Consider the following 20548-nt stretch of genomic DNA (forward strand, 5'->3'; position numbering starts at 1 on the left):
CTCAGTGCGGCTCTTTCTCTCAGGGAACGTGTTTGTGCTGCCCTCAAACGCTGACGATACTACTTGAGTACCGCTCGGTTTATTTTTGTACAGATCACCGGCTATGCTCCACACATAATGGTGAACCTAGAAATGAGTGAAAGGCGGAACGTTCCATTTAGCGGATTTCTGCAATCTCTGCCGTGTAAAATGTAGGACATGCTAATTTCACAGTTTTAAGAGGCTACAAGAACTAGAAGTCGAATGTTTCTCAAGTTCTCACAGAGTATTTCTGAAAAAAAAATGGAGCATACACTTCAGTAATTGAGGAAACGCCTCAATTTCCAAAATCAGAATGGTTTGAGAAAACTAAAACGGATTAGGTTCGGCTGGCATAAATTTAATCTTCACGTATTTGCTCGGGGTAGCTGTGAATACAGTCTCGTTATCGCTCTTTTCCCAGTGTCTCCCAGCCCTCCTGAGGTGCAGAACTGCACAAAGGCCTCTGGAATTCTGCATGTAGAGCAGAGACCGAGCAGGTCCTGTCAGGTATCCTTCTATTTACTCCTTTGTATTGTGTCCGCTGAAATGGGCTCCTGATGTGGGACTGAGGGGCACACACGCAAAGCACATTTGTAAAAAATAGTTTATTGTTTCCCGATTCGTTTTAACACATTTCAGTCGGTGAACAAGAGCTTTAGGACACGTAAAATTAACATAACCGTATTGTTTTCTTACAAATAAAGCTAAAAATGTAACAGAATGATTATTGTAACACTGTTTGCTTACCCAGAAAAACAATGGTCTGCTTCCATGGGACATTTTGGGCCACAACTCTTTTTCAAATTTCAGGATTATCTAATCAGAATTCCATAAAAGGAAAAACAGAGATATTAGCATGTCTGGACTAAGGTGAAAATTATGTGTCAAGTCCAGAATAAATAAATTACTATTTTCAGTTTAGTTGAAACACAACCAGAAAATGCTGATTTTGTTGAAATTGGGAATTATTGTATGCCTTTACCTCTGAATTGTTTGTAAATACACGGTACCATGACCAAGGCAGTTCTGGTAGGCACCCAAAAGATCCCAGCAGTAGAGAGTCACCATACATTTGGTAAATACGCTAAAACTCATTGTGACTTGCAAATCACCTGTGCACTTCATAAATCTTGACCATAAAAGTCTATTATTCCAGCAACTGAGATTAGTTTTGTATGGAGAGATCTGCATAATAAATTAGATTTGCATCTATTTAGGAACTTTTCTGTGATCCTCATGTTCAGCAGGTACTGAAGTTGTAGAGAGCTCAACAAGATAAATAAACCAGGCCACTTTAAGCATATTTATTTGCCAAACGTGAGATACACGCCGGACTTCATGCACTTGCTGAATTACAGCATTGTGTCTAAATACTTCAAATATTTTTGAATGCACTCATTACAGGTGGCCATGTAAATACTTAGAAACTGGTCTGGGATTTGGGAAGCCTGAGGAGTAAGCAGTCTAATGCAGGGAAATACTGAAAGCATCATTTGCTAATGGCAATCCTTGCTTGTCCCTTGCACCCTCAACTGTTACATGAGTTGATTCAACCACTACTGCAGCTGAAAACCATCGCCGGAAGGAGGGTGAAAGGAAAGCAGGGCCGATAGTTTTCTACATGAGCCCCATGTTAACATCAGCTCACAGAGAAGTTCTGCAAATACCAGTCTGAGGTCAAGCAGCAGGATGTGGCTTTCAGGGCAGCGTGGAAAGGTGTATAAAACCTCTTCCTTTTGACTGCAGTGAGCTCTTAAAATTATCTCAGATAATCTCATTAAAAGGCACCCTTGGATTGCAGCTCTGCTGCAGCCAACTTGTATGAACACTGGAGCAAAGCTGTGGGAAGTACTTTTACCTATTTTTTTTTTTCCATCTGAAACTGATAGAATAATCTTTATTGTGTGGAGACATGACAGGAAAACATGGCTGGCATCTCAGTACGCTTAAATGCAAAGTCACTCATTTAACAGGTAATGTTGCACTTGAGTCCAGTGGGAGATTCTTGGTAGTATTGATTTTTATACTTAATGTATGTTTTTACTGATAATTCTAAGAATGAACGAACAGCTTTTTATCTTTAAAATAGACACACACCATCCAAAGAATCCTCAAACTATCTCCTGATACACCTGTGTAGGTAGCAGTGACACTAATAGCTACAGTATCTCACCTTAACATTCCTCACGAGTCACCTTCTGCAGTAAGAATATACTTTTTCCTCCACTCCCTTGACTCAAGCAACTCAGCTGATTACAGAAAGTCACCTTGTTTCAAAAAAGCTGTATTTTACTGCTTGAAAAGTTATTTTAGTTACCTTGGTTTGTCTTACTTCTGCAGGTCTTATGTTGAATTGTTTTCATGTAAGTACGGCCAATTAAAAATGGCCATACCTGCAGTTCTATTTTTACATTAGTAAATGCCAGTATTCCAATGACAGCTGATTGAGAATGACACGAAGTCCAAGTTTTTGCTATACTTTTATTTACTTCACGTACTATGAACATATACATTACATGCTACAAAAAAATAAAAAAAGACTTTAACTGTCAAGAAAGTGGATAGTGTTATAATACAATGGCACATGTTCATATTTTTCTTCAAACTGGTTTGGTTAGAATCCTTCCCCAAAACCATTAACAAAAACGAAGTGTTTTAAGATGATTAGAAATATTTGCATTATTAACAAATACAATTAAAACAGATTAACAAGATTTAACCAGGTCAAATATTAGTAAAAAGGCTGGGGTTTACCAAAATGAAATATATATTAAAAAACCATAGCAGCCAGTTGTACTTTTTAGTGTGATATAATGTGTAAATGCACCAGAAGAACACAGTGTAATTGAGCATTCTGCTTTCACGGTGTATTTCTAGAAATGATTATTCTAGTTCTAACACCTGCCTATGCACAAGAGACCAAAACCACAGCCAAGTAGAGACAAAAGATTGTGACCGACATTCTTAGCAATGATTTTTTGCACGCATGGGGGAGAAGGGAGGGAACAAATAGAAGAGGATAAACAAAGGCCACAAAAGGATTTAATCTACATGTTCATGAACATATGTTCTACCTATTTTCCTTTAAGAGCTTGATAAGTTGAAATGTCTATTTCATCCAACTGCAAACATATTCACTTCTATCACCTATGAAACAAAATCACATTTTGGCTTAGAACTAAATAGTGGAAAACAGTTGCATTAATGTATCAGTTGACTAAGAAAAATTGCTTGACAAGAACTTAGGATTCTAGTGCAACAGCAGCTATTAAGACTCCTCTAGTTTGGTTTTTTTTTCCTCTCTTTCAAAGTGTGCGATTATTCGCAATTTATACAGTCTTAAAACCCACATCTACAAAATCTGCAGGGTATTTGCAAGTTAATTCCATTTATGTCTTTCATATTAAAAGGGCAAAATTTGCATAACAATTTCTTTCAGAAAAAAGTTCTTTTGGTATCTTAAAGTAATTGCTGATTGGAAAGGTACAAACATATGGGCTTTCATTAATTGCAATTAGAAAAAATACTTCAGAACAAACCATGTTACTCTAAGAACACACAGTTCATTATATTTCTTTTGCAATACCTGAAGAAAAATATAAGCATATATGGGCAACTGATAAACTCAGTATTAAGTCTGTTATTTAGAGTTTAGCTACTGAAAAAAAAAAATTTTTAAAAATCATAGTAAATATCCAGGTCAGAAGAAAAATACAAAATAGCCTTAAAGAAACCAATGTGTTACAGAACCTAGAGTTAGCTTCTCAATTTTTTCTTCCTCAAAGTGGATTTTGTACTAAACTATAAGAGATCCCACAATCACTGGCATATCACCCTAACGATAAGAGCAACCCAAGCTAGAAGAGCACAGCAATTCCTTTGTTACCGTCCTTCTGCCACCACTGTCACGTCGGTTTTCTAATCACCTTCAGTAGTGCTTAGGAGAGCGGTGATGGAAAAGAACAATTAATGTTCACTGGCGTTAGTCTACAGAATATGAGTGCCCAGGACCTGAAAATTAGTCAAGACTTGCTGATGGATTAGTTTTGAAGCAAAACAACTAGTACTTAAATAGAACAGAAATATTATCGTTTCCAGCATGTTACAGAGTTCTGAGGTAAAGTGTTACCAGTATTGTGTTGTACAGGTCGGTGCCTTGCAGCAACAGCCTTTGCAGTGGGAACGAGCCCTCGCAGCATTTGCAACCGCTGAGCCATTCTGCTCACAGGGTTCCTATCAACCAAACCAATATTTTCCATCTGATACTATTCTGAAAAAAGCGGTTCTGTATGGATTACACTGTAGTGAAAGTGACAACATTTGTTTGCTTAAGTTTGGTCACTAGAGTGCTGTGTTTGGAAAACAATCCAGGGTACAGGCAAGGGATAGTTACTTCAGTGTTTCATTTCAGTTTACAAAACTTACTGAATCCATTCTGATTTGTGTTAGAGAAAACTAGATAATTAGAAAAAGAGACAAAAAAAAAAATCAAGCAGTGCATAATACCATCTATTCAATGCACTGATTTTCATTATAAGCTAGGAAGCCATATTTACTCTATTATGCCTTTTGAGAATCAATCCAGAAGCACACAAGTATTTTCCATTAGTTTATTAAAAATAAAATCCTCATGAATTCACTATCAAATATTTTACAGATGGGAATTAAACCAGAAGAGTCCCCAGAGTAACTTTAAAGGAAAAGTAATATTTGGTTTGTCAGTTCATCATGTTTGACACTGATTTGTACTGTAAGAGTATTGTACAATAGGAGTATTGAAGAATTCTAGAAAAATTAAACTGGCCCTATATAATTTAGTTCTATTGGAAAGCAGTGTCAATATTTTAGTATATTTAGTGAATCAAACACTGCTTTAAAGCTATGCATTAAAGTGCTATGCACGTATTTTTCAGCACTGATATGGATGTTTAGACTTCCATAAGCCTTATATTTACGGGTAAGAGATAGTGGTGTGTTAATAGAAATTTTAATTTAAAATCAGCTGCTATGTTTGAAGCATCAACAGTACTGAAGAAATCAATCTAGTGTCCACAAACTTCTAGAATTCCGAAGCTGATTCGATCTGTCATTTACCATTAAAATGGTAAGCATCTGTATATCGTAAGGCTGTCCCCAACGGGCTCTACATAAACCTGTACTGTGCATAGTTAACTGACCATACAAAGTACTATGTAGCCTTCCCAGGACAGAGAATTCAGGATGTAAAAAAAAAAAAAAAAAAACCACGGAGAAAGCTCCAGGATAAATTTGTGACATTTCTATGTATTGAATTGTCTAAGGTTCATGTTCATTGCCTGAGGAAGAAGCAACATAAGCAATACAGCTGGAGAGAGCTCTAAATGTTATTGTAACACCTACATTACTGCTTTCTCCAACTGCTGCTGCTGGCAAGGTCCAGTCTGCCGTGCACATGGACATAAGCAGGCATTACAACCTATAATCATGTACTAGTTCTGCCACTTGACACACAAGTTATCTACTGTCGTACCCTGAATTACATGACCCTTGAATTAAGGAATGGTGGTGTTCAGTCCCAGGGGTTTGCAGATTATCAGAATGCTTAGACAAGCAATACCGCTTTCAACATCTGTTGGAACATAGTCTTGACGGCATCTGCAATAAAAACAAGTTGAGATTGTTCCCATCTGTAAGCGCAACTGTTGAGCCACACTCAGCTGAAGTCCTCATCAGGATTCTGTTGATCCAGGAGGCGGACATGTGTGAATGGAAAGTGACCACGTCTGCCATTACATTCTCCTTCCCACTGACCACTCACGTTAATCTTTGTGACCTTCACCAGCTCACCGACCTGCAGGATAAGAAATAAGGAATTGTTACAATTCATAAAAACACATGGGATGAGCTGTTGCCCCTCCCCTCTGGTTTCATATCACCCAAGCGTACCAGACACACTTCTATAAAAAGTAGTTTTAGTCTTGACCATTTTTGACACATCAGCCGACGTTATTCACTCGTGAAGAAAGTAGAGAGAAAGAAGTGAACCTACATTTGGTGAGAACTACCGCGTACCTACATTAGGTGAGAAGTGCCTAAATTGAAGCCTGCAATCCAACACGGATCTTTCAGAGCACTCTTGGGACTTGAAATCAGCTGCTGTCCCAAGAAACGCATCTCACTGAACTGACGGAGGTTTGTACTGCATCAACAGCCTCGTTAGCTGAGGCAAGGCTTGCAAGCTAAACTGCCCTTTAATTTTGAAATTCCACTAAGTGCTTTTCAGGTAGTATTGAAAAAGTTCTGGATAAATAGGAGATATATACACACACACACACACACACATATCCACAGATATAAAACGTTGTGAGAATACGCAGGGGAATAAGTAGTGCCATAAGACTACTCTGTTCTTACTCTGAGCATCCACTTCCATAACCAGCTACTACCAGAGGCAAGGCCAGATGATCTTTCAGTCTTGTCCACCATGGATTTCTCACATAAATAAATTCCATGGGTTTAGTAAAGGCAACTGATGCCCTCTCCCTCTGATACCTGAATTGTTTGGCTAGAAAAATAAAAGAATGGTTACTATGGACGGATGAAACAATATGCTCTAGTTTTAAAGTATCCAGTTATAATGTACTACACTAAATAAAAGCACAGTAATATCTCATATTCTAATCTCCAACCTAATCTTCACATAACCAATTCTAAAGGTATTGTCTCCCAGTGACAAAGGTGGAAAGCTACACAGCAGTCACTTTCCCAAGGCTGTGTAGTCATGTAGTTCAAAAGTTGGGGCCACAAGTCTAGGCCTAATCAGTCCCCAACTCTATTGAATCTTGAAAGGTTCTTTATTAAGTAGCGCTTATACAGCCTAAGAAAGCACAATTTACATTGTAAAGACAGTCACTGGAGAGTTAATAAATGCAACACTGAAAAGCTGTCTACCCATTTCTACCCCCCTATGCAGAATTTTACCAATCTTATTTATAAGTAACATACAATAGTTTTCAGAATTCTTCCTGGGTCACAGATAGAGAATGCTTTCGGAATAGATATACTCTATTTTCTTTCACTAATACTGTAAATAAACTCTCAAGGCATGGCCGCAAGCCTTACTGCATTTCATGCAGAAATTCACTGAATATACAGTTACCAGTTTACAGATGCTCACCACTGTGTTCCAAATTCATCCAAACCAGAATGTCATTATTCTCACTTTCCAGGCAGTGAATGAAGAACCAGGAAAACAATTTAAGGTGTTAGCAATCCCCATTAACTTTACAGGTTTTAATCACTTGCAATCTTTTGCCAGAACAGCTTTTAACAGTTCATAAATTCAAACCACTACATGGACATTTAATTAAGCTTCTTCTGATGATTATTTATCTTTTAATGAGAGGCACGCTTGGGACTCTTGCTGTAGCTTAATTTTTTTCCTTTTGTACTCATTAGTACAGACATTTTAATAAATCATATTTTAAAGGAAACCCTCTTATGTACTTGCTCGAGGAAAAAAAGCAGCCTTCCTCAACTACTGAACACTAGTTTCAGCTCTTTATGAATTTAGTCATGCAATATGTAGAATTTTGCTACTGCTAATAATCACTGGGGGATTGTACCAATAAAAATATAGCTGATGTATTGTTTTGGTCATCAGCATAATTTAACAAGGATAAGATTAAATGTGACAATACTAGAAGCAAAAAAATCTTATTTCCTACTCACAACCATTACGAGAACACTATCCTAGATAATTTTAAATTGCTTCAGACTTGGATATAATCCATGTACCAGCCTTCAACAGAAAAGTATATAACCTACAACACATAAAGAAAGAAAAAGCACAAGTTGCACGTAGCTCACTATCTGCAAAATATTTTTCTTAGACTGCTGACCTCTGCACTCTCCATGAATATCACACACTATGTTCATAGAGAGTTTATCTTGGATACCTTATGACAAACTCACCTGCAAAAGGTGGGTTCGACAGTGCAAGGATAGTGTGTTAGCACGTGGGAAGCCTGTGACACCCCCTCACTGCCATCCCATAGCTGTTTGTTTCGTTTCCAAGGGTGTTTCAGGGCCATTGAAGCAAAGGGACATCCATGTATAAATTCTCCTTACTATAAGAAGCTACACCCAGAATTTCCATTTCAATAATTGTTAGAAGAGGAGAGACCTCTGAGGTTAAATATTCCTTTTTAACCATTACAGTAATTTCATTTAGCAACCAGTCTCTCTGATACAATCTCTCATTCACATTTCATTTATATATATATATCTTTACACCTATCAAAGTAGGACTGACTTTAAGTAAACATGCATCATTTCACAAATGTTACCTTAATAAAATGGCTCCATTAGTTCCTTAATAACTTAATAGATCTTTCTAGATCTGCTTTGAAATTCTGCATATTAATCTATAATTCAAGTACTGTCCTGAAGACATCAGAGAAATTTTAAAAAAACACCTCATTACTACAAGTGCTGGAATTTTAAAACATTTAGACCAGATGCGGACTCTGAATTCTCCCTTTAACACTGACTTATGGTATCATTAGTGTTATTGTTCACCATCCCACCAAGCACAGCACCTCAAGACCAACACTGTACCCTGCTACAAAACCAGATTTGTCTCAGTCTTCATCAGAAGTTTTAAAACTAAATACATCCCACATGCTTCAAAGCAAAACTGAAGGTTCATGTGAAGGCTTCTGTATGCTGTGGTTTTATTCCAAGTACTCCTCTTTGGTAAGGTCAAGATGGCAGAGTTCTGCTACTGTTGCAAAGAAAAAACATAAATCGATCGATCTCAGTCTCATTCACCACATAGATCTTCCCTTTTTTTCCTCTCTTTTCTCTTAGCTAATACAGACTGACAACTCCTCAAATAGGTCCAGTTACAAGCAAAATAAAACTTAGCTTCTGCTGCTGAATCTTTTTTCTGTAATACAGCACAGCCTTTATTAGAACATCATTTTCTCTGATCCTCCTTCCCTGAGCCCTTCAAAACCATGTCAGTCTAAAAATAACAGAACAGACACTCTGTTTGCAATTTGGGCCAAAAATGTTTGATGTTAAGAATCTATTTTCCTAAGAGACACAGTGGGATCCACCCCCACGCATGAATATTGCCAGATTTAAGGATAAGAGTTTTCATTTGGAAAGAATCCCACTTTCTATATTTATAGTTATTAAGAGGTCTGGGCAAAAATGGACTGATAAGATTTGCATAATAATTTCTACTAAGTTATCTAAGGAAGAGATCTCTAAATACACAGAGAAGGAACACCACAAAGTGAAAGGGAATGTGAAAAAAGGAGACAACAAGAAACAGTGCTTTGATAGACAGGATGAAGAAAAACTTGGAGAAAATGAAGGGCATATTGCTATTTTTTCCAGTACAGACATTGAAAGCAACTCAGTAACATTGTGATTTGAAATTATAAAAGCTTCAAAGAAGCTAGGAAGACCTACTAGAAGCAGTGATAAATTGGCTTAAATTTTAAAACTAAAATTTCCTAATCTTATATACAGAATAAAGAACCTCCACTATTATTGCATTTCTTAAATGCAGAGCTGTATCAACACAGGAATACATCATCCTAACCGAGAGGTTCAACATGTCAACTACTAAGTATTTGCAAGGTCTACAAAGGCCATTGTCCTAATATAAAGGTAAAAAGACGCTATAAATCTTACTTACATCCTCACACAGATGGGCAGAGCCCACACACTTCTCAATTTTCTCCTCCCACAACTTCCAGCTATCCAGCCTACTATCAAGAGTTAGTAAAAGACACTAGTAGTACAAACTAGCTCAGAACAGAGAGAGACTCTCCATGAAACTACACTTTCTAAAGCACAGTTGACAGATCACGTGAGTTTTAGTGAGGAGGACTGAACTAACAGATCAGCCACGGCATTCACAAGCTGTTCTTTAGCACATAAAGGATTTTGCTTTCACTCAACATTGCTTATGACGGCCTAGATTATCAGCGTTTCCTCTATTCCATTCCATGCTACTAAACTGTGAGCTGGGAAGTATTGTGGGGTTCCCTTTCAAGTGAAATAAAATGTGAAGTTAAGCTTAAGAGAACACTGGTAGCACACTAATAAATAAAAGCTTAAAAACAAAATCCAGAAGGAAAACCAAATGGTTTTGATAAGTGTGCCACAACATAATCTCCAATGGCTCAAAGAAAAGCTAACATCTGGTAATTGAAACAGTTCACAAAGACTTCCAGGAATATTTCCAAGCTCCAGGATGTGGCTGGGTGGAAAGAGTGAGAAAGAGAGGGAAAGAGACAGCATTTTAGGCTGTATTAAAGTCCAAAGGTTAAAAATCTTCGCATTTCCCCAGAATTATTGAGTTTGACATAAATTTCTATACATGCTTCTCAACCTAAAAATTTACATTCTGTATCCTGGCGCTCTTTTGATTCAGAAATGTAACAGAACATACAGTAACTCAGAATATATTTACATTGCTTCACTAGACAAATTTTTACCGGCAATGTGGAATAATTTCACATCCCCAGGAAGTACATCAGTTATCCCATCTGTAGGATGTGCTGCATTTGCCAACTCTGTACTAAAGACACATCCCTATAGTTGCCACATCACTGAAATACTGAAGTGCCTTTTGTGCTATGCAAGATTAAACAAAGTATTTGAGAGTGAAGAGGAGATGCTCTGACTCAGCACAGAAACTGTTTTTTCCCAAGTACTTAAAATGTTATATAAACAGGAAGTCAATTAGGTATCAGGAAATTCCAGAGCCTTTAGCTCAAAGAAATCCTAGATTAAAGGATACAATTTACATATCATCCTAAGGCAAAGGTCTGCCACTGGAAATACCTTCATCTCAATTTCCTCAAATGTAACTTGGGGAGTAACTTTCTGACGTGTAGATAGAGAACTCTGATCTCCTTTTTAAGTGGGGGGGGAAAAAATCTAAAAAGGCATGTACAAGTACTTGATCATATCAGTAAGTGAATCAAACTTCGGGAAACTCACTGCCTTATTACAAATCGTAATCCATCAGTCACTGCTTTACACGAGACCTCTTTAATGAACTGTAATGCATGTTCCTGCTTCACAAACTGAAAACCAGAGTAATCTGCTTGAGGCCAAGATGTTACAATAAAACTCTATGTGTGATCATCATCTCAGTCTGTGTAATTTTAAAGTGACTATCAATGTTTCCACTGATTGCTTTTAAACTGCTGACAGATTGAGAAAACAAAACAAAAAACAGAACAAACAACCCAGCACACCTTTTAAAGATCGGGGTGAGGCAAGCCACACTGAACACAGGTTCAGACACACAACTTATGAACTGTTCCCACTCCCTCCCTCCTAAAATAAAGACTTCAGAAGTGAAAACATGGATGGGGAAACAATTATGTTAGTGATGTTTAACAAAAGACATGACATCGGTTCAGTAACCTAAACATGCTCTCATAAAAGTCTAGTCTACAAGTGACTCTAGTCACTTATTAATTAAAAAAAAAAAAAAAGCCTTTTTCCATAACTTATTAATCACGATGTAAAACTAGTACTACAATGCTTTTCCCTTTCTTATTCCTACAAAACTATCATGTGATTGAAAGGGAAATCCCTTGAACAGATCTCTTCTTTCTCAATTTTGCCCATTATGTACCTCCAAAGCCAAGGCTGTCTTGTCGTAGGCATTAGGGACTCGCTTCTGGATAACCCGGGCATAAATAGGGCCATTCTGAAGGTTAGGGAGCGGAGTGTTGATGCTGGGCTGGGCATAGGGCCCTGGCTCCGGCCCACCCAGGGGCTGTGGGTGGGAACTATCCTGGTTACCTCCAAAGAGAGTAGATACTGAAGCAGAAGGTGGTCTATACTTCTCGACGTAAGGAACAGGTATCATTCCCCTCTTCCCATTGCTGTCTTCTGCATTCCACCATTGCTCTTCAGGTTTATCCCAGATTTTCAGTATGTCTCCTTTCTTAAATGGAAGATCTTCTTCATCGTTTCCATTAAAGTCAAAGAGAGCTCGCACATATTCATGTTCCTCCTGCCTGAGGATAACACCGCTATTCTGCCTGGATCGGGAAACTGGTTCTATCAAGGTTGTAGTGTCCAAATAGTGTATTTTGTAGAATTCCAGTAAAGATGGCAAAGAATCAAACTCTTGGTCACCTATTCGAAATCTGGTGGGATTCAACCCTGAAAGAAGAAGGCAATATGTCAAAGAGAGCATACAACAGTTACAACTGAAAATTAAACATTTGAAAGGATTAATACATTTACAGATAAGTAACTTGATATTGAATTTGATCATCTTTAGATCAACGCTCATCATATTCAGCTCGTTTGTGTAATTCTAATCAAAGGCAGCACTATTGTGATTGTATAGATAGAGTTTTATTTTAAAAGATTTTGTCAAGGAGAAAAGAAACTGTTTGGCATTGCCAGACTTCCTGAATTAGGATAAAAATACCTTGTTTCCTTGAATGTTATACAGACCCAACAGATAAAGATGTTCAGTACATCTGAATTTCTCAGGAGCCTACACAATTTTCAGTATCAGACAATTGCTTTTTTTCCTGTTTTATAGTCTAATCTAGAAAGCAAATTAAATTTTGGTACCATTTCCAGGCAGAGGTTTTGGTTTGGTTTTTTTTAAAGCCTCTCTTTTGCAGTTCAAAGTTATTTCAAAAGGACAACACTGCAATAATGGTTATTTACCTGTTGTAAAGTATCTTGGGCTAAAGGCATGGACACTATAGAAAACCGCTTAGCACAGCGACAAACAACTTACGTGAATGAGCAAATGAAGTTATTTTTCATTTTGATAAAAAGTACCATTAGAGAAAATTATGTATATTTTATGCAACACAAAGCAACACCATCAGTTTTCACAATGGACATAATTCAGTGTTCGATCTCAAGTCTTGTTGTTTCTTTGCCTTATTTGTCAGATAGAGCCTAAACTATGAATCCAGACCTCAAATACATTAAAATACAGATGATGTTCATTAGAAGTATCAAAGTGCAGGTATCCATTTCAGTTTTAAATCTGTGTGCTGCACTTTTTTTCCATTTTATGTTCTTCAGGCTCAGCTGGGGAAAAACACGCACGACGTTCTATTTCCACCACACACTGTGTAATCAGCTATGGGAAGAATTGTGGAAGGCTGGGGGAGGGTAGTGGAGAGGAAAAGATTTATGCTTTAATGAGTAACTCTTTTAGCAAGAAAGAGATGCTTACTTTGCAAGTCTGTGTCTCTGCAGGGAATATCTAACAGTTCCGAGACTTAGCTCTCGAGTACAAAGCTAGAAGAATTCCTCAAGCTGTCACTGATCCAAAACCCCCTTCAAAGTAGCGCTGTCACCATAGAAAGCCAACATTACAAGAAGTTCTTTCAAGAGAGCAAAAAGGGGGTTCTAATAGAGAAAAGGGCAAATTCAATAAGATCAACATACACGAACACCCGATAAATAAGTTTTGAAGTGTCCTGAAGGACCATGAACATCAGTGAAGCTGGTTACAGGAAATTCAAAGAAGCAGAACTAAGTCATTGGAAAATGCACATTTGCATGCATTAACAATCCTGAAAAGACTTTCGAAAGAAATCAGCACAAATGCAATGAGCCAAACCCCAAAACACAATATCCTCAAAAAATTACAAACAAACTCACAAAACACAAAGTGGCATCACCGAGAGATAAGGAAGCTAGTATAAATATCAGTAAGAAATAGGAACCCAGAACAGAAAGAGAAGATTTCACCTTATTCTCCCAAAGCATAATGCTGAAAAGATGCAAAACCCTCTCAGCCTTTGTTGATGAGATGTACCTTCCAGCTCTAGACTTGCAAGAACTCCGGAATTTAATCTCAGTGGCAGTTTCCAAGCTCTGTGGTCTCACAGGAGACAACTTCTGGCTGGACAGGCAGCACCTCTACAGCACTTCAAAACAGCTTAAGTCTGCTACAAAATTTGACCTGGGAATTCTGCACTTCGACTAGCACTGGAAGTGGGAAACGATGCTTTGTATAAGTGGTATAGACATCAAGTTTCAAACAAACCCAGTGACAGAAACATGAGCGTATATCTGCTACCATTTTAGATGTGAACCTTTAAGGATCAAGGCTTATGTAGACACATGTCAAAAGAAAAAGTCATAGAAACTTTTAGGGGATGAGGGCAGCAGAGATCTTTGAAGTCAATATGGAGAAGACTGAATCTCAGATTAGTTGACTGACACGGAACTTATTTCACATGACACAAATCTAGAGTCTGAAACACTAATTTACCTTTGTAAAACCTGCTATGAACTGAATCAGTCAGGAGGATGAGATGTCTGTCTCCAGCAAAGTAAATATACATAGAAAAATCTTAAACTCATAGGAAATGAGCAGGGGTTTTGCGCTGGTTTTTTTTAATTATTATTTTTTAAATTTTTCTTTTAAACAGGTTCACCCTCTTGAATTAATACATAACAGCCTGAAAGAGCTGCCAAATGTACCTGAATAAAAGCAAAGTCAGACTCTAAGAGGAAAGTCCACTGGAACCTTATGTATGGAGAAGAGACTGAAATCAACATACCGTATCATGGAAAATCACATTCTAAAAGACATTTTGGAGAATTGAAGAAGAATGAGAACACAGACCCTCCAAATACATTGTAGGATCAGAAAGATGAATGCAATCCTTGACCGGACAAATAGATAAGCATCAGAACAGAGAACACGAAGAGAACACTCCCATGTGGTAAGATGCACTTCTGATGCTTTTGTTTTAAAAGAAAACAGAAAGTAGTTACAAAAATCAAAGGCACGGGAAAGCTCTTTGCAACAAGAAATGTACAAGCTGAATCCAAATTAATTACCAAAGAACATAAAGGAGGTGACCTGGTTACTGGAGAATTTACATAGATGACTTGTAAATCCAGCTAAAACAGGCAGAAAAAGGACTAAACAGTAGAAAGTTGCAGGCTGGAAATAAAATACAACTACACCTTACCAAGCAGGCAGTAAACTCTCCATCAGGTTAAGTCGTTTGTGTGTACCCTTGTTCAGCTAAAAGGTAATGAGCCGAATGCTCACTTACTTAGCAAGGAAATAATTCTATTCACTGTGGGCTTCGAAGTTTTGTCACTCCCTGGTATAATGAAATCCAAAGATTAACAGATTTCGGGCTCAGAGGAATTCCTCAGCTTCTTGTTTGAAATGAAACACTTCTCATTCCTGTAGGCCAACGGAAAAATTAAGGCAAGATCTACCACAAGAACGAGTTACAGCAACAAGGCGAGTGGTTGTTGGAGAAGTACAGTTGTTTTCCTGCACGATTCTGGAACAGTTTTTTTGAAAGCACAAGTCTGAGCAGCACATTGTTCGTATCTTCTGAGGGCTCTCAGGAAGAGAAGGCGTGTAAAGGTTAAGTCTGGCTACTGGAGGAACTTTAGTCACTTCCTATTAAAGTTGGACAACCAGAGCTCTAGAAATTCTCTTCCCTTGTCCCCAGCTCTGCACTGTCGCAGGAGAAATAGCTGCTCAGCTCACACCTCTACCAGCAGCACCGCTCCGCTCTTTAAGACGACTCTTTTGAATGAGAAGCACAAAGGGCTGACTATCATCTTTCTTACTTATTCCATCCTAGCTCCATCTGTGCTGGGACTTAACCGGATTCCATGCATTTTAGTGTGTCAGAACAGCTAGTGAAACCTCTGCTCTCAGGAAGGTGAGGAAAGAGTTAAAATCCAAATGTCCCAAAATTAAAGAAAGTTTCAAATCTGGACCCTATCAGCTCTCTCTTTACGCCGCACCTTCCCTCCTGAAAAAACACTTTCACACCATGTTGGCTTCATGACAGCCTGGAAAAGATTGCTTATGTATGTTTTAAATATTGTACAGATACTGGGGAAGTAGCGGTATAAAACACCTAATATTCTACTTTTTGAGAGTGTGGGCAGGTGGCATAACCACAAAACAACTTTTCACTTTCTCAGACGTCTCAGAGCTTTTACATGTCGCTCTTCACTCCAACTGCGTTAGTGCCACTCAGCAGTTTGCCCTTTATTCCAAAGCACTGGTAAGCTTTCCTTTTCAGGGCAGGGAAGACCTCATAGAAATACGGGTTTTCATTTTTGTTTCTAGATCTAGTCTGTGAGATGCCTCCTTTCCCCCACAATTTCTAAAGTATGTTCTGGGCAAGGAAAGCTGTTCTTGTCATGCAGGGTACTGAGACACAAGGCTCTCATTTCAGAGGAAGACAGCACAGGGATGTCAGCCAGTTTCCTCCTGCAGCGTATGGGAGCTCTGCTATGAAAGCATCACATTCCAGCCTGTGTGCTTCCCCCACTGGGAGACCTTTATTCCTTGTTCTTAAATACCTCCTTATTCATGCCTGAGCAAAAAGACAACGAAAAAAAAAAAAAAAAAAAAAATCAGTACCCATGAACTCTATAAAACCAGTAAAACCCCATTCACTGGCCCCTGAGAAGAGCTCTAAGCACACCAACAAAATGTTCTTACAGAAGTTACGTATTGTCATTTCTGCAGATAATCAGAGGATGAGAGAAAAGTAGATGTCTAATTCGTACACTTTCCAAGCTTCCAATAGTTTGCATTTTAAGACCTTAATATATATAAAAAAAAACCAGACCCCAAAAATACCTTCAAGTGTCAGAGTTAAACCGCACTGCTCACACATATCTAAAGCCGTTTCATATAGAGCCGAGTATGGATACCATTATGTGAAGATTACATGATTCCAGGAAGTATAGTCTGAATTTTTAAAGTCACAATGGATGTGATTTAGAAGCGCAAGTTCAGCAGCATGTTGTTAAAATGCATACTTATTGAAAATACCAGCTTCCACACTGTATCTGTTACGCTTTCCTATGCTAGAGAGACAAATTTTACAACTCTTAAGGTTGCTGGCTTTATTATACTATACTTTCAACAGAAAGCATATCTTTCTTTAGCTATTTTAGGCATTTTGTTTTAGTGCATGTCATACATTTTTACTCTGGACTCATATGTCAAATTGCAAATATATGATGTATTTAAGTATTTCCTCTATTGTCCATTACCATGCTAATTCCTGTATGGAGTATTTTGTCTCATTTGAGATTTCTTTAGCCTCTGACTGTGATATTTCATCACAAACTATAACCTAATTCCAATTCAGTTGTTAATCTCCAACTCCACTGGAAAGAGAGTGTTTTTCTTTCCCATAATTCAGTGATTTATCCTATTTTGTTTTAGCAGCCTTAAAACATTTCAGGAAGACATGGCTATTTTGAGAAGTTCTGATGAATTATTTTTCCCTTATGCTGAAAACAGACCTGCAAGAATTTACAAACTGCAGCACATCAGGCAAAAGGTGAATGTAACAAAAAGTTAGCAAGTTTTATATTTTAGAAATGGGAGAAAGTATCACATTTTTGTGACACTGTGGCTTTTTATATTAGAGAAGCCAAAGCTCCTCATCTCATCGACTCTGTATCTGCACACAGCAGTGTTAGAGCAGTCGCGAACTGCACACACACAGACCAACAAAAATCAACCTCAGAACCTGATCTGGCATATTTAGATTTCCCAGTGAGAAGCGTGCATTTGCCAATCAATTGTTAAAAAAACCCTATACCATACAATTAACATAGTAAAGTTGTTCTTCCTAATGTTTTAGCTTGACCACAATAAATAAGCATGACAATTTGCAAACATTTACCTCATTTTACTGCATTAACTTCCCTAGCCAAATGTGAAATCTTCTACCAATGTTTCCATCTCCCTCCCATTGCAGAACATCCCTCCACTTACTTTTTTCTGAAAGAAACACTTAATTACACTTCAAGTAGAATTTAATACACACACCCTCGTGCCTTCTTTCATTGGTTTGAGTGTGAAAAGAGCAATATCAGCACGGAGGCATAATTTATTTAAAACTACTAAAATCTCAGCATAGGAGTATCTGTGGTGCAGGAGTGATGTGTCACCTTCCCTCATAACATCCAGGAGAAAAAAAGAAATAAAAAAAGAGACCAGCCAAAACATAATTATACTTTTTAACATATATTAAGCCTAATGTGCCAACAGCCTACACAGCTACAACAGGAGCTACTCTTCTAAAACAGATAAACATTTAAAAGAGAAGATAATTACCTGAAGGGCATCTAACGGTTTTTAAAAAGAACACCAAAACTCCAGAATGTTTTCACGCTCATAACACAAGCCAGCCCATAGAATGCCACAAAACATTACTGAGCTTAAGAATGTAACACAATAAGAAAAGTTAGAATGGTTGCGTACTAAAGTGATACCACACGAACAGGAAAAACACTGTTTTTCCAGAGATTCCAGAAAACAACTGCCCAGAAGGCACACATACTCCAGTGTTTTTCATCACTACTGTCTTTAAAATCCAGATAGGCTGGATTCCACAACAAACCACCCCCGTAACTTATTCTGCTCTATGTAACACCAGCCACGCATTTCAACAATTCCCGCATCAAGCGTCTGCAAACCTACGGCAATAAACCTCTGTCTTCACAGACATGAAACAACGGGGATTCCACCACATCTTGTGGCAAACCATTTTACTACCCACAGCAGTAACAACTTCCACTTCCAGCTGAATTCAGCCACCTTCAACTTCCACCTTGCGGAGCTTTTTGTTACTTGAACGCACCCTGCAGCTGAAGTAGGTTCCTGGGACAAATATGTGACTTCAGGCTTTCCCAAATTTGCCAATTTGAAATGTTCCCCTGAGCAGGGGAAAATTACTGTGTAACAGTGCAAACCCACTGGCAACAGGTTTATTTTTTCTTAGATTATCTCCTCCTCAGTCAACTACAGCCTGTGCAGAGACCGAAAAATCTTTTCTATAACAAGTATTGTTGCATCTTCCCAACACAGGTCTCTTATTCCAACCACAGATTTACATCAGAAAGTGACTGTCTAGTAGCAATTCATACACTGTTTGCTTTCCGCCAAATAAGTTCACCAAAGCTCTTATTACATAGGTTTACTGTGCTTCAAAATTACGTAGCGGTTCCTTTCCAAGATGCTGAGCAATATGCTCACAGCATTTTGTGTGCATTAATATTCAAACCTGAGTAGTTCTGCTACCAATTTCAGTAATGCCCCAGCAGGGATATTGCTGCCTTTGTGTCACACGTTCTTACACGTCTCAGGACACGGCGTTGCTGGTGGCTCTTGTTCATCTAGTTACACTTGTACCTGCAAAAATGCTGCTTCTCATGGTACAGTTTTCTCTCTGACACAATCAGGATATTCTGCTCTATGAGCCTTGAAAACATTGTTATCATATCAGATGTTAGGTTGTTGAGGAATAGTACCAAACCTTTCCTCTCAACACACGGGGGAAAAAAAAAATTGAACTTAATATCTGTTAATTTAAAGGAACAATTGACTTTACATTCTCAAATAGTTCTCACTACTGTGCACATATTACTTTGATCTGTGACTCAAAATTTAGCCTCAGTCTGCCTTCTAATACAAAGTCATCTTGTCAGAATTCAGACTTTTCGATGACACTTCCACAGAACCACCCCAAGCTGCGATGACACGCAAAATTATTAACTGCTTTATGAAAACAAAAGCCCCCTGTGAGCGCTGCGGCTGCAGGATCTTTCCGGTATGTTTAACTAGACCGGGTCGCTGGAAGGCAGGTGCGGACAGCCGGCTCAGCTCACTCAGGAGCTGCAAAACGCGACTTAATTCCACTACAAAGAGCTTCAGGCCTGGAAAACCCCGCCCGGGAGGGGAGCGGAGCGGAGCCGCCCGTGGGGAGGCGCGGGCCGGGGCCCGGCTGCCCCCGCTGCCCCGCCAGCCCTGGGGGTCACTCACCCGGGGCCCCAGGGCCCTCGCCGCCGGCCCGCCGGCCTCCCGCCGGCCCCAGGCTGTTGACGATGTAGTGCGAGACGCGGGAGCTCTCGGACACCGAGAGCACGAAGTCGCCGGGGATGGTGCCCGAATCGCGCACCAGGAAGGTCCCGTGGCGCTGCCCCTGCAGCAGCGACACCGCCTCGGCCCGGCTCAGCCGCCCCCAGTACCAGCTCGCCCGGTCCTCGGAGTCGAACTGCCCGGCCATGGGGGCCGCCCGCCCGCAGGCCGCACTCGCTGCCCCCCCTCCACCGCGGTGCCCCCGCTCCGCGCCCAGCCCTGCCACCCAAAATGGCGGCCCCTGCCCTGACCTCACCTACCGGATGTGACCGCACGAGGGAGACGTAGGGAAGGGCGTGGCGTCATCTCCGCGCGCGGCCCGGGGCGGGGCTGCGGAGGGGCGGTGGTTGCGCCGCGCGCATGCGCGGTGAGGGCTGGAGGGGGAGGCGGGAACGCGGCGCCGAGGGGAGAGGCGGAGCCGTGAGGTGTCTTGGCTCCTTGTGAGGGTGTCGGCGAGGGCTGTCCGCCACCGGATGGGCTGCTCTGAGTACCTGAGTGCACCAGCGACCGCCTCCAGGGCCGGTCTCTCCTCACGCCTTCCCATTGCTGTCCCGGCGGCCTCTCTCTTTCTCTCTCTCCCGGCCCGGCGGA

General features: G+C 39.6%; 1 protein-coding gene across 2 annotated transcripts; it reads right to left on the reverse strand.

Moving 5' to 3' along the window:
* Positions 1–671: 671 nt before the first annotated feature.
* CRK (CRK proto-oncogene, adaptor protein) lies at positions 672–20202 on the reverse strand. Of its 2 annotated transcripts, none has more exons than XM_065647310.1 (3): positions 19862–20202; positions 11672–12207; positions 672–5851 (listed from the first exon to the last, which is right to left on the reverse strand). In XM_065647310.1, the coding sequence occupies exons 1-3, from the start codon at positions 20103–20105 to the stop codon at positions 5714–5716; spliced, it is 918 nt and encodes a 305-aa protein (XP_065503382.1). In that variant the 5' UTR covers positions 20106–20202; the 3' UTR covers positions 672–5713. The 2 variants fall into 2 exon arrangements, with proteins under 2 accessions (XP_065503382.1, XP_065503383.1); XM_065647311.1 differs by having other exon boundaries at positions 5763–5851; positions 11842–12207.
* Between the last annotated feature and the right edge of the window lie 346 nt (positions 20203–20548).

The sequence above is a fragment of the Caloenas nicobarica genome, chromosome 17 (assembly GCF_036013445.1).
Source record: "Caloenas nicobarica isolate bCalNic1 chromosome 17, bCalNic1.hap1, whole genome shotgun sequence".
In the NCBI taxonomy this organism is placed as follows: domain Eukaryota; kingdom Metazoa; phylum Chordata; class Aves; order Columbiformes; family Columbidae; genus Caloenas; species Caloenas nicobarica.

Bases quoted from the DNA above. Each gene is read 5' to 3' on its own strand.
- CRK (XM_065647310.1), bottom strand. From the start codon at position 20,105: ATGGCCGGGCAGTTCGACTCCGAGGACCGGGCGAGCTGGTACTGGGGG. The intron at 12,208-19,861 runs GTGAGTGACCCC...TTCTTCTTTCAG, and splicing joins CGAGGGCCCTGGGGCCCCGG to GGTTGAATCCCACCAGATTT. The intron at 5,852-11,671 runs GTACATAATGGG...CTTATCCTGCAG, and splicing joins AGACAGCCTTGGCTTTGGAG to GTCGGTGAGCTGGTGAAGGT.